Genomic DNA, 13,109 nt, shown 5'->3' with positions numbered 1-13,109 from the left:
CTCATTGCCATGCCATGGGTCTACATGTATGATGATGGTGGATGATGATTTGTCATTGAAATTATGATTGCATGGTGCATATGCATTTTTTTAATGTGATAATTACTTAATGGGGTTATTACAAATGAAGATGAAACCGTACTCAGACTAAACAATGGTCCCTCTGAATTAATGAGTTATGTAGGCCCTTTGATTGTCAGGAAACACATTAACTCGGTAGTTAATCAGCTTCGTCAGAGATTTATTTTGTGACCGAATTGGACAGGATTTTTTTCATGGCGATTATGATGAGATCTCTGCCAGTGCTATCTCTTTCATTTCCTCAATTCGTAGATAAATCATTTTGTAAACACAACAGAAGTTTTTCGAATATCACAACCGTGCCCATTCCTGGCCTCATGACGGTAAAAGGCGATACCTCTAACTTCTGATGAACGCTCTTGGGCATTTCTAGCCTATTTGCCTTTTGAGGATGCGCCAGCTCCTGATGTATTCAAGCAATTGACAGTTATATCAGACCTTCCATATATTGAAAGACTCTTTTTATGCGTGTAGTTGGAAAAGCCAATGCTGGTATTCCATAACTCTTGTATATTCATTCCCACATAGAGTTATAATTGTTTGCCTCGATGTCTATATTGTGCAGGGGTGCTGATAGTCCAGCAGGTGGTGAAGCTTTACCGGTTGCTGTGTGAACCGCCTCGCTGTCTATGTGCAGGGGTGCTGATAGTCCAGCTGGTGGTGAAGCTTTACCGGTTGCTGTGACAGTGTTGATGTGAACCGCCTCGCTGTCTATGTGCAGGGGTGCTGATAGTCCAGGAGGTGGTGAAGATTTACGAGTGTTGTGACAGTATTGATGTGAACCGCCTCGCTGTCTTTGTGCAGGGGTGCTGACAGTCCAGGAGGTGGTGAAGATTTACGGGTGTTGTGACAGTATTGATGTGAACCTCCAGAATATCTTTCGATGTGTCTGTCAAAGGCCATAGTTTGAAACTTCCCTGAAGTCGAACTGAACACCCGAGTGGAAGCGGTTTTAACACTGGTAACTACAGTGTGCACTGTTCGAAAATGCAACCTTTCGGGATAATTCCCCTAAATTCGTCACTGGATAAGTCCTTGATTAAAACTACAATGCTTAGTTTCGTCATCAACCTCAATCGTTGGTACGTCGGTCACCTATAACCTTTTGATTTGTGTCACTTAATCGGGCGATGTCACATAATCAGTTGATTTTTGTCACTTATTCAGTACGGTGACCTAATCGGGCGATGTCACCTTTTGTTATGTTTGCTTGTAACACGACCATCCCGGTCAAAACACGGCCGAGAGCTGCACATGACAAGCCGATGGCGCTCAAGAGTTGGCTCCAAGTCACTTGAGTGACGATATTGCTCACGGTCAAGAGTCGCCATGTGCTCATCTAGACCCAGTAGCGACAGTCATCAACGGAAAGTTCATGGACTTAACATTTTCAGACCGATATCAGTATACGGTATAACTGATCATGAGTTGAGAGTACAATGTATATCATGCTTCTTTGTTCTTGCTAATTATATCATATTTTATATTCGCCTGTCAAACTTCTGTTTGCTATTTTTTTGTCACGGAAAATATGTTGTTTGAGTAAGAGACCATATACACATCTGATAGTTTGCTATGTCAACGATCGGAAGGAATACCAGACCAGTAGGTCAGATCAACCAACATGACGTTATCTGGTCACAAAACTTGATGCCTTACCATCACATGATCCAGAGTCATCGCCTACTTGATGCCGAGAGTAGTTATCGCGTTCAAATGGAGTAACTTTAGATAGCAGTGTAAACTAATCTCTCCATGCTCGAATTTCCCAGCCAACTACAACTCTGATCGCGATGAAACTTCTACAACTTTCGATACTTTCACTACTCTTGATCAGAGGTAAGTCATTTTTGCGTAGTTTACATTTTTTATTATCGCGGTGATTGCTGTTCACTGCTGCAATATATGTTATTAGTAAAACAGAGTTGGCTACTTATTCCTGATTGTCACGATTATGGTACTATAAGGATGGCCAATGTAAAAAAACCTTGGGTAAAGCTAATCAAGTCGGTTACCCTTTGGCAGCCCAGTGAAGTCACTAGTTTAATATAATCGAATCGATAGCTAAAGCTTATAGCCATAAGCATAACTGTCCCAGCCTAAACACTAAACCAAGAAAACTGGAATCAGCGGCCAACTTTAAATTGAAAAATACGTTCTTCGAAAGCCAAAAAAGGAAACAACTATGAGAGATATATTTCACATGTTGGTAGGATATTTGGCAATGAAAGCCAAAATATTTAGAGCGCTGCAAAGTCACTCAAAACATTTGCTTCGTATCACAATTTTTTGATTCGAATAATCCTCTATTCCCACTATTGATCCACCTTGTTAACATTGTTACAATGTTAATTCGTGATGTGTTGGTCTGTTTGCATTGACAAAAGATCGTGTCTTCATTTTCTAATCTTAGGTACTCCTGAGTTAAAGATAACGAATACCATCAGCAATTCACATCCACGCCTCGGAGAAACGATAACGCTGAGTTGTAACATTGCGGGTGGAACCGCCAGCGATGTAAAACATGTAAGGTGGTGGCACGAGATGGACTTCATCATGATTGTCGTAATGGTTACCAGCGGTTGCTCTGTTTCTGATATCATTGAGTACGAATCAAGATTAACAAACATTCAATGTGATAAGAATAACTATAATTTTCAATTAAGTAATGTTCAACCTTTGAACAGTGGGCGTTGGTTTTGTGAGGCTGATGGACAAAAGGCCTCAGACTGGCTGATATTGGATGTTTCAGGTAAGTTTGAAAAATACATATATCAATGCAGAACACAAATTCATCCTCAAAGGAGATAGTGAAACGACGGAACAACGGGAAGTTGTAATTAATAAGGTCGCAATCAGATTGAGATGATTTGTTAGGTGAGATGCTGGAGTGATGGCCATATACCAGATTTGATGAGTTCGATAAGTTAAAAAAGTCAATGCAGCACTCAAAATCCCTCGATAAAATTCAGAATGTTCCTTATCATGCCGCGCTATCTGTGAGGTCAAACCAGGAGGACCACATCAATTGAGTGTTGGTCAGACGCGTGTAGGACATATTACAAAAAATTACAACCAAAATTACTGAAGCGCTGCGAAGCCACTCAAAACATCTCCTTCGTATCATCATTTCTCGTTCGAATAATCATCAATTCCCACAGAAGTGTTCCACCTTGTCGACATTGTGTAGGGAATTGAAACCTCACTCGAGGTATCAATTTCTATTCTCAAACATCTCAAAATTCAAAGTCGAATAATGTGGTTTTAAATGTTTTTGAAATGCTTCCACATTTTGCACCAACCCAAGCGGTAATGCTTGTCTAGCCCAAACTGCTGAATTCAAAACGAGGCTTCATTGGCGCATAGTGCATTTACACTGTAATGTGCGGTTCATTCCCAACCCAGTTGTTTTAGAATACAATGTTACTTCGTAATGTGTTGGTCTGAGTACATTGACAAAAGATCGTGTCTTCATTTTCTAATTTCAGGTTCTCCTGATTATACGGTAACGAATACCATCAGCAATTCACGTGCACGCCACGGAGGAACGATAACGCTGAGTTGTAACATTGCGGGTGGAACCGCCAGCGATGTAAAACATGTAAGGTGGTGGCACCATTGGCGCTTCAGACCTTATATTGTCAAGATGGTTACCAGCGGTTGCTCTGCTGTTTTAAAGGGGTACAAATCAAGATTAAGAAACATTCAATGTGATAAGGATAACTATAATTTTCAATTAAATAATGTTCAACTTTCGGACAGCGGGTATTGGTTGTGTGAGGCTGATGGACAAGTAGCCACAAGCATGCTGAGATTATATGTTTCAGGTAAGTATGGAAAATACATATATCAATGCAGAATTCAAATTCATCCTTAAAGGAGATAGTGAAACGACGGAACGATAACGGAAAGTTGTAATTAATAAGGTCGCAATCAGATTGAGATGATGTGTTAGGTGAGATGCTGGAGTGATGGCCATATACCAGATTTGATGAGTTTGATATGTTAAAAAAGTCAATGCAGCATTCAAAATCGCTCGATAAAATTCGGAATGTTCCTTATCATGCCGCGCTATCTGTGAGGTCAAACCAGGAGGACCACATCAGTTGAGTGCTGGTCAGACGCGTGTAGGACATATTACAAAAAATTACAACCAAAATTACTAAAGAGTTGCGAAGCCACTCAAAAAATTTCCTTCGTATCATCATTTTCTCGTTCGAATAATCATCAAGTCCCACAAAAGTGTTCCACCTTGTCGACATTGTGTAGGGAATTGAAACCTCACTGGAGGTGTCAATTTCTATTCTCAAACATCTCAAAATCAAATGTCAAATAATGTGGTTTTAAATGTTTTTTAAATGCTTCCACATTTTGCACCAACCCAAGCGGTAATGCTTGTCTAGCCCAAACCGCTGAATTCAAAACGAGGCTTCATTGGCGCATAGTGCATTTACACTGTAATGTGCGGTTCATTCCCAACCCAGTTGTTTTAGAATACAATGTTACTTCGTAATGTGTTATCCTGTGTACATTGACAAAAGATCGTGTCTTCATTTTCTAATTTCAGATTCTCCTGATTATACAGTAACGAATACCATCAGCAATTCACGTACACGCCTCGGAGAAACGATAACGCTGAGTTGTAACATTGCGGGTGGAACCGCCAAAGTTGTAAGGTGGTGGCACGAGTTGCACTTCATCAAGAAAGTCTCTTTCGACATGGTTACCAGCGGTTGCTCTGCTGTTTTAAAGGGGTACGAATCAAGATTAACAAAGATTCAATGTGATAAGAATAACTATAATTTTCAGTTAAGTAATGTTCAACGTTCGGACCGTGGGCTTTGGTTGTGTGAGGCTGATGGACAAGTAGCTACAAACTCGCCGAAATTGGATGTTTTAGGTAAGTTTGAAAAATACACAAATCAGTGCTGAACACAAATTCATCCTTAAAGGAGATAGTGAAACGACGGAACGATATGTAATACAATGTACATAATAGGGAAGTTGTAACGAAAGGCCGCAACCAGATTGAGATTATATGTTGGGTAAGATGTGGGAGTTATGGCCACTAACCAGTTTGATGTTTTCGGTATGTTAAAAAAGTCAATGCAGCACTGAAAATCGCTCTTATAAGAGAAGAGTGTCAATATCTCGGAATTTGGACTGTTCGTTATTAAGCCGAGCCATTTGTAACGTCAAACCAGGAGGACCACATCTGTTGAGAAATCGCGAGATGAGTAATCATTACTTTCCTGCCTGCCCCAAGATCTTCTACTTCACCGGACCATAACAATCACCATTTTTCTGGTGCCATGAAATTCTACATTCAATGGCAGTGTGTCCGAAGACTAGACAGAGGCTACATGCACCTACATGTATGTCCAAACAGACGACACACTTTCAGGGGATTTAGTGATAATCTCTGACAGGGCCTCTATAGCAACTAAACTCCATATCCCAATTCCTCCTCCTGAATCAGGCGCCCCGCTTCTTCTGCCCTAAGAAGGTTTCACTTGGCAAACTATTTTGAAGAGGCCACATTCAGGATCATTTTCGTTCACTTGCATTCTACCGCAAGGGAGCATGGCATGCAGTACGAGCTGGTACAAGAGCTTAATAAAAATCATACGCTGTTTCATACGCTGTTTGGTATGACTCAGTGGTGTTTTTTTTACTTTATCGTATGAACATTGGCCAAAAGCTGTTTGTAAAGCCACACTCGCGGGGATTTCCAATGTTCTTTCAATCTATGTGTTCACCGTTTTTCGATACCCGTAAAAATCATAACACATCCTAGCCTAATACTATTAGGTACCAACGTCAGTGGCGCTTAAGCGGCCAATGCCGTGGGCCTAATTCTAAACGATTTTCTTTGTGTTATTCGCAACAGGAATATATTCATACGTTTTAAATGTTCTATACGATGCGAAAGAAATGCTAACTGTTAGTTTGTCCTATAAGTTTTCTGTTTCATTCATAAATTACACGAATTTGATTCTTGTTATGCACGTGCTGCTTATTTCAATAACAAATTTCATGATAAAAATCGACGACTAACTCTGTAATATACGTTGTCCCTTACGAATTAGCTCCCGATTGGTTGCCAGTGTGTAGCCACTATGAGCCAATCGTGAGGCAGACTCACAAATGTATAATGCATGAGTCTGCACGTGACAGACTAAACACATCTCAGACACTCAATTAAGAGAGTAGCTTCACGCCAAGTATGGAACCTCATTTAATAATCAACAGAAAAGAATCGACAAGAAAAATAATTGGTTTTTGACAGACTACCATGGATAAGATAGCTCCCCGCTATAGCCTCGGTCTCATGAATGTTCGTCTTTTCAGGTTTAATATTTGCAACACATTCTGTGGCGGGTGGTTCTCCCACTGAGGTTGGCATCTCGCGATTTCGCATTCCGCATCTCGCGGTTTATAATAAGCCTTGTCAGTGGGTAGAAACAAGGGTGCGCCGGTTGGTACAGCTTCAAAGAAGCCACCATCTAAGTTTTAATTTCGAGGAGGATCTTGTAGATTTACAGGGGGGGGGGGGGGGCGTTGAGTTTAAAGTTTCATATGGCACGACTTGTTGAAAAAGAATCGGGTGATACAAAATACAATCTAATCTGTCTTGAATTCTAGATGCACCAGATACGCAAATGAAAACCAACTACACAAGAAAAAGTGTTCATCCATTGATCTATGATGGCGATTGATTATCATCGTTCCATCCATAGGCCCAACCATGGATAAATGATGGAGAATCCCCATCATATATCCACTGTCAGACTTGGTGACTGGACTGCTACTCCGATGGGTTTATACTTTACTGCATATGGTCATTTTTAAGGGAACCAACGGCAGTGGGCCTATGATGGAATTTCCAACAATAGGTGGTGCATGGGCCATCAGTGCATCCACCCATGGGCCCATCAATGATCCATGCATGGACAATTTTGCCTGCGTACCTCTCGATCATGAGCCGGCATATTTTCAACTACAAATACATGTATCTCCCTCAAAATATCAGACTATACATGTAGTAATTACCACTGGTCAGTTCAAACACTTCTTTGAAGTGCAATCTTCGCCAAACAGTCTTCCACCATGCAAACTTCAAATACCTAATTATTTGGCCAAAATGGGATGGATTTCTATTTAAAACCAACTCTCTAGAGCTTTGTTTTAGCATGCTACACCAATCTCTTAGGTTTTCCTTAGATTAATCAGTAATACCTTTTGTTTTCAGTTCCGCCTGATGTTGAAGTCAAAATCAGTAAGACAACTGTGAATGAACATGAATCCGTGCGGTTTGAATGTGCTACCAGCGGAGGCTATCCGGAGCACATCGAGCGGCACCAGTGGCTTTGGATGAAGAGCGGCTCCACTGTGGAACAGGTTATCCAAGACTCCGAGACCAGCACGCAGAATGGGAAGCTTTTCGAGTTCGTGCGCATACCATACGATATGAGTGGGACGTACTCGTGTAAGGCTTGGAATCTTGGTGGGATGGGACAGGCATGGGTAGTCCTGACTGTGCATTGTAAGTTTGGTTCTGCATTCTTTGTAATATATCTGCTGAGATATTTAACTGAATCTTCTAATCAAACTGAAAATCCTTATAAAATTCCTTTCGATATATTTGTGATCATTTTGAATACCGTTACAACTATTCATTAGCTCATCTGTCTGATAACAAACCACTTAAAATTATTGCTTTGTAATTAAATAGGTGGAAACATAGTATAATGTCTGTGAAGGGTTTACAGAGAAGGAGCAGAAGGAATTCACAGAGGTCCTGGCGAAGGACTGAAAAGAAATTAACAGTTTTCATCAGTTGACAAAGTCTGTCCCTGATGCAGTGCACACTGCATTATGCCTTGGCCACTGAACACTTCCTTTTCACCCACAGTTTCTCCTAGAATAGACCAAGAGGCCAACATGACGTATGACGTGGTGGGTGAGATGGGCAAGGAGGCATCGTTTGAACTGTTCATCATCGCCAACCCGACTCCGGCAACAACTGGTTACACCTGGTCCAAAGATGACAACATCCTTTCGAACTCATCGTCCGAATATGAAATCATTTCCGGGCCGACGTCGAGCAAGTTGGCCATCGAACACGTCAAATCCTCCGATTATGGGAACTATACGTGCTCTGTGAAAACGAGCGGATTTCAAGCGAAGGTTTTCAAATTTAAGCTTTTCAAACCAGGTAAGTTGTATCATCTGTTGTTAGTGGTTTCCCAACGGAGATGGGTCTATTTCAATGGCCACCTTAATAGTCAATTCTGAATCCCTTGGTAGGAATGGGGTTCCAGAAGAATCTCATAGTGTGGCTTCATGTATCGAATAGTTAGAGAGAAGGAGTTCGAGGCCAATCTGCTCTGTGCTAGATAACTTTATTTGAACTGAACTAAAACATGACAGATACAAAACTATCACAATACATTACGATGTAAGAAAGGTAATGATTGGTCAAACTATTGTACAAATAGGGGTGACGCGAGCGTCCGGCTCGGGGGCGGGGTACATTCTAGCCTAATACCATTAGGAACCAACGTCAGTGGCGCTAAAGCGGCCATTGCCGTGGGCTTAATTCTGAACGATTTAATTTGTGTTATTCGCAACATGATTCTGTCGTGGCACAATCGTCGCCTCGGAATATACTCATATGTTTTAAATTTTCTATACGACGCGAAAGAAATGCTAACTGTTAGTTTGTCCTATAAGTTTTCTGTTTACTTCATAAATTACACGACTTTGATCCTTGTTATGCGCGTGCTGCTTATTTCAATAAGAAATTTCATTATAAAAAATCGACGACTAACTCTGTAATATACGTTGTCCCTTACGAATTAGCTCCCGATTGGTTGCCAGTGTGAAGCCACTATGAGCCAATCGTGAGGCAGACTCACAAATGTAATGCATGAGTCTGCACGTGACAGACTAAACACATCTCAGGCCATCAATTAAGAGAGTAGCTTCACGCCAAGTATGGAATCTCAGTTAAATATCAACAGAAAAGAAAAGACAAGAACATAATTGGTTTGTGAGAGATTACCATGGATGAGATAGCTCCCCGCTATAGCCTGGGTCTCATGAATGTTCGTCTTTTCAGGTTTAATATTTGCAATACATTCTGTGACGGGTGTGCTCCAACCGAGGTTGGCATCTCGCGATTTCGCATTCCGCATCTCGCGGTTTATAATAAGCCTTGTCAGTGGGAAGAAACAAGGGTGCGCCTGTTGGTACAGCTTCGAAGAAGCCACCATCCAAGTTTTAATTTCGAGGGGGATCTTGTAGATTTACTGGGGGGGGGGGGGGGGGTCGTTGAGTTCAAAGTTTCATATGGCACGACTTGTTGAAAAAGAATCGGGTGATACAAAATACAATGTAATCTGTCTTGAATTCTAGATGTGCCAGATACTTCACTAATGAAAACCAACTACACAGAAAAAGTGTTCATCCATAGATCTATGACGGCGATTGATTATCAACGTTCCATCCATAGGCCCAACCATGGATAGATGATGATGAATCCCCATCATATATCCACTGTTAGACTTGGTGACTGGACTGCTACTCCGATGGGTTTATACTTTACTGCATATGGTCAATTTTAAGGGAACCAACGGCAGTGTGCCGATGATTGAATTCCCAACAATAGGTAGTGCATGGGCCATCAGTGCATCCATCCATGCATGGACAATTCTGCCTGTGTACTTCTCGATCATGAGCCGGCATATTTTCAACTACAAATATCTCCCTCGAAATATCAGATTATACATGTAGTCATTACCACTGGTCAGTTTCATAAACACTTTTCAAATATTTGAAGTGTAATCTTCGCCAAACAGCCTTCCACCTTTGTGCAAACTTCGAATACCTAATTATTTGGCCAAAATGGGTTGGATTTCTATTTAAAACCAACTCTCTAGAGCTTTGCTTTAACATGCTACACCAATCTCTTAGGTTTTCCTGAGATTAATCAGTAACACCTTCTGATTTCAGTTCCGCCCAACGTTCAAGTCAAAATCAGTAAGACAACTGTGAATGAACATGAATCCGTGCGGTTTGAATGTGCTACCAGCGGAGGCTACCCGGAGCACATCGAGCGGTACCAGTGGCTCTGGAAGAAGAGCGGCTCCACTGCGGAACAGGTTATCCAAGACTCCGAGACCAGCACGCAGAATGGGAAGCTTTTCGAGTTCGTTCGCATACCATACGACAGGAGTGGGACGTACTCGTGTAAGGCTTGGAATCTTGGTGGGATGGGACAGGCATCGGCAGTCCTGACTGTGCATTGTAAGTTTGGTTCTGCATTCTTTGTAATATATCTGCTGAGATACTCAGCAGGTCCTGGCGAAGGACTGAAAAGAACTTAACAGTTTTTATCCGTTTACAAAATCTTTCCCCGATGCAGTGCACACTGCATTATGCATTTGCCACTGAACACTTCCTTTTCACCCACAGTTTCTCCTAGAATAGACCCAGAGGCCAGCTCGACGTATGACGTGGTGGGTGAGATAGGCAAAGAGGCATCGTTTGAACTGTTCATCATCGCCAACCCGACTCCGGCAACAACTGGTTACACCTGGTCCAAAGATGACAACATCCTTTCGAACTCATCGTCCGAATATGAAATCATTTCCGGGCCGACGTCGAGCAAGTTGGCCATCGAACACGTCAAATCCTCCGATTATGGGAACTATACGTGCTCTGTGAAAACGAGCGGATTTCAAGCGAAGGTTTTCAAATTTAAGCTTTTCAAACCAGGTAAGTTGTATCATCTGTTGTTAGTGGTTTCCCAACGGAGATGGGTCTATTTCAATGGCCACCTTAATAGTCAATTCTGAATCCCTTGGTAGGAATGGGGTTCCAGAAGAATCTCATAGTGTGGCTTCATGTATCGAATAGTTAGAGAGAAGGAGTTCGAGGCCAATCTGCTCTGTGCTAGATAACTTTATTTGAACTGAACTAAAACATGACAGATACAAAACTATCACAATACATTACGATGTAAGAAAGGTAATGATTGGTCAAACTATTGTACAAATAGGGGTGACGCGAGCGTCCGGCTCGGGGGCGGGGTACATTCTAGCCTAATACCATTAGGAACCAACGTCAGTGGCGCTAAAGCGGCCATTGCCGTGGGCTTAATTCTGAACGATTTAATTTGTGTTATTCGCAACATGATTCTGTCGTGGCACAATCGTCGCCTCGGAATATACTCATATGTTTTAAATTTTCTATACGACGCGAAAGAAATGCTAACTGTTAGTTTGTCCTATAAGTTTTCTGTTTACTTCATAAATTACACGACTTTGATCCTTGTTATGCGCGTGCTGCTTATTTCAATAAGAAATTTCATTATAAAAAATCGACGACTAACTCTGTAATATACGTTGTCCCTTACGAATTAGCTCCCGATTGGTTGCCAGTGTGAAGCCACTATGAGCCAATCGTGAGGCAGACTCACAAATGTAATGCATGAGTCTGCACGTGACAGACTAAACACATCTCAGGCCCTCAATTAAGAGAGTAGCTTCACGCCAAGTATGGAATCTCAGTTAAATATCAACAGAAAAGAAAAGACAAGAACATAATTGGTTTGTGAGAGATTACCATGGATGAGATAGCTCCCCGCTATAGCCTGGGTCTCATGAATGTTCGTCTTTTCAGGTTTAATATTTGCAATACATTCTGTGACGGGTGTGCTCCAACCGAGGTTGGCATCTCGCGATTTCGCATTCCGCATCTCGCGGTTTATAATAAGCCTTGTCAGTGGGAAGAAACAAGGGTGCGCCTGTTGGTACAGCTTCGAAGAAGCCACCATCCAAGTTTTAATTTCGAGGGGGATCTTGTAGATTTACTGGGGGGGGGGGGGGGGCGTTGAGTTCAAAGTTTCATATGGCACGACTTGTTGAAAAAGAATCGGGTGATACAAAATACAATGTAATCTGTCTTGAATTCTAGATGTGCCAGATACTTCACTAATGAAAACCAACTACACAGAAAAAGTGTTCATCCATAGATCTATGACGGCGATTGATTATCAACGTTCCATCCATAGGCCCAACCATGGATAGATGATGATGAATCCCCATCATATATCCACTGTTAGACTTGGTGACTGGACTGCTACTCCGATGGGTTTATACTTTACTGCATATGGTCAATTTTAAGGGAACAAACGGCAGTGTGCCGATGATTGAATTCCCAACAATAGGTAGTGCATGGGCCATCAGTGCATCCATCCATGCATGGACAATTCTGCCTGTGTACTTCTCGATCATGAGCCGGCATATTTTCAACTACAAATATCTCCCTCGAAATATCAGATTATACATGTAGTCATTACCACTGGTCAGTTTCATAAACACTTTTCAAATATTTGAAGTGTAATCTTCGCCAAACAGCCTTCCACCTTTGTGCAAACTTCGAATACCTAATTATTTGGCCAAAATGGGTTGGATTTCTATTTAAAACCAACTCTCTAGAGCTTTGCTTTAACATGCTACACCAATCTCTTAGGTTTTTTCCTGAGATTAATAAGTAACACCTTCTGATTTCAGTTCCGCCCAACGTTCAAGTCAAAATCAGTAAGACAACTGTGAATGAACATGAATCCGTGCGGTTTGAATGTGCTACCAGCGGAGGCTACCCGGAGCACATCGAGCGGTACCAGTGGCTCTGGAAGAAGAGCGGCTCCACTGCGGAACAGGTTATCCAAGACTCCGAGACCAGCACGCAGAATGGGAAGCTTTTCGAGTTCGTTCGCATACCATACGACAGGAGTGGGACGTACTCGTGTAAGGCTTGGAATCTTGGTGGGATGGGACAGGCATCGGCAGTCCTGACTGTGCATTGTAAGTTTGGTTCTGCATTCTTTATAATATATCTACTGAGATATTTGACTAAATCTTTTATCCAAACTGAAAATCCTTATGAAATTCCTTTCCATATATTTGTGATCATTTTGAATACCGTTACAACTTTTCATTAGCTCATCTGTCTGACAA

General features: G+C 41.7%; 1 protein-coding gene across 1 annotated transcript; it reads left to right on the top strand.

Annotated features, from left to right (window-relative positions):
- Positions 1 to 3,804: 3,804 nt before the first annotated feature.
- LOC135502590 (hemicentin-1-like) lies at positions 3,805 to 9,390 on the top strand. The gene is made up of 5 exons (XM_064795539.1): positions 3,805 to 3,908; positions 4,649 to 4,981; positions 7,334 to 7,627; positions 7,997 to 8,299; positions 9,206 to 9,390. Exons 1-5 carry the CDS (start codon positions 3,887 to 3,889, stop codon positions 9,388 to 9,390), a joined length of 1,137 nt encoding a protein of 378 aa, XP_064651609.1. The 5' UTR covers positions 3,805 to 3,886.
- Positions 9,391 to 13,109: the final 3,719 nt, after the last annotated feature.

The sequence above is a fragment of the Lineus longissimus genome, chromosome 18 (genome assembly GCF_910592395.1).
Source record: "Lineus longissimus chromosome 18, tnLinLong1.2, whole genome shotgun sequence".
NCBI lineage: Eukaryota > Metazoa > Nemertea > Pilidiophora > Heteronemertea > Lineidae > Lineus > Lineus longissimus.
The sequence above is the reverse complement of the archived record's forward strand: the minus strand, read 5'-3'. Positions and strand labels throughout refer to the sequence as shown.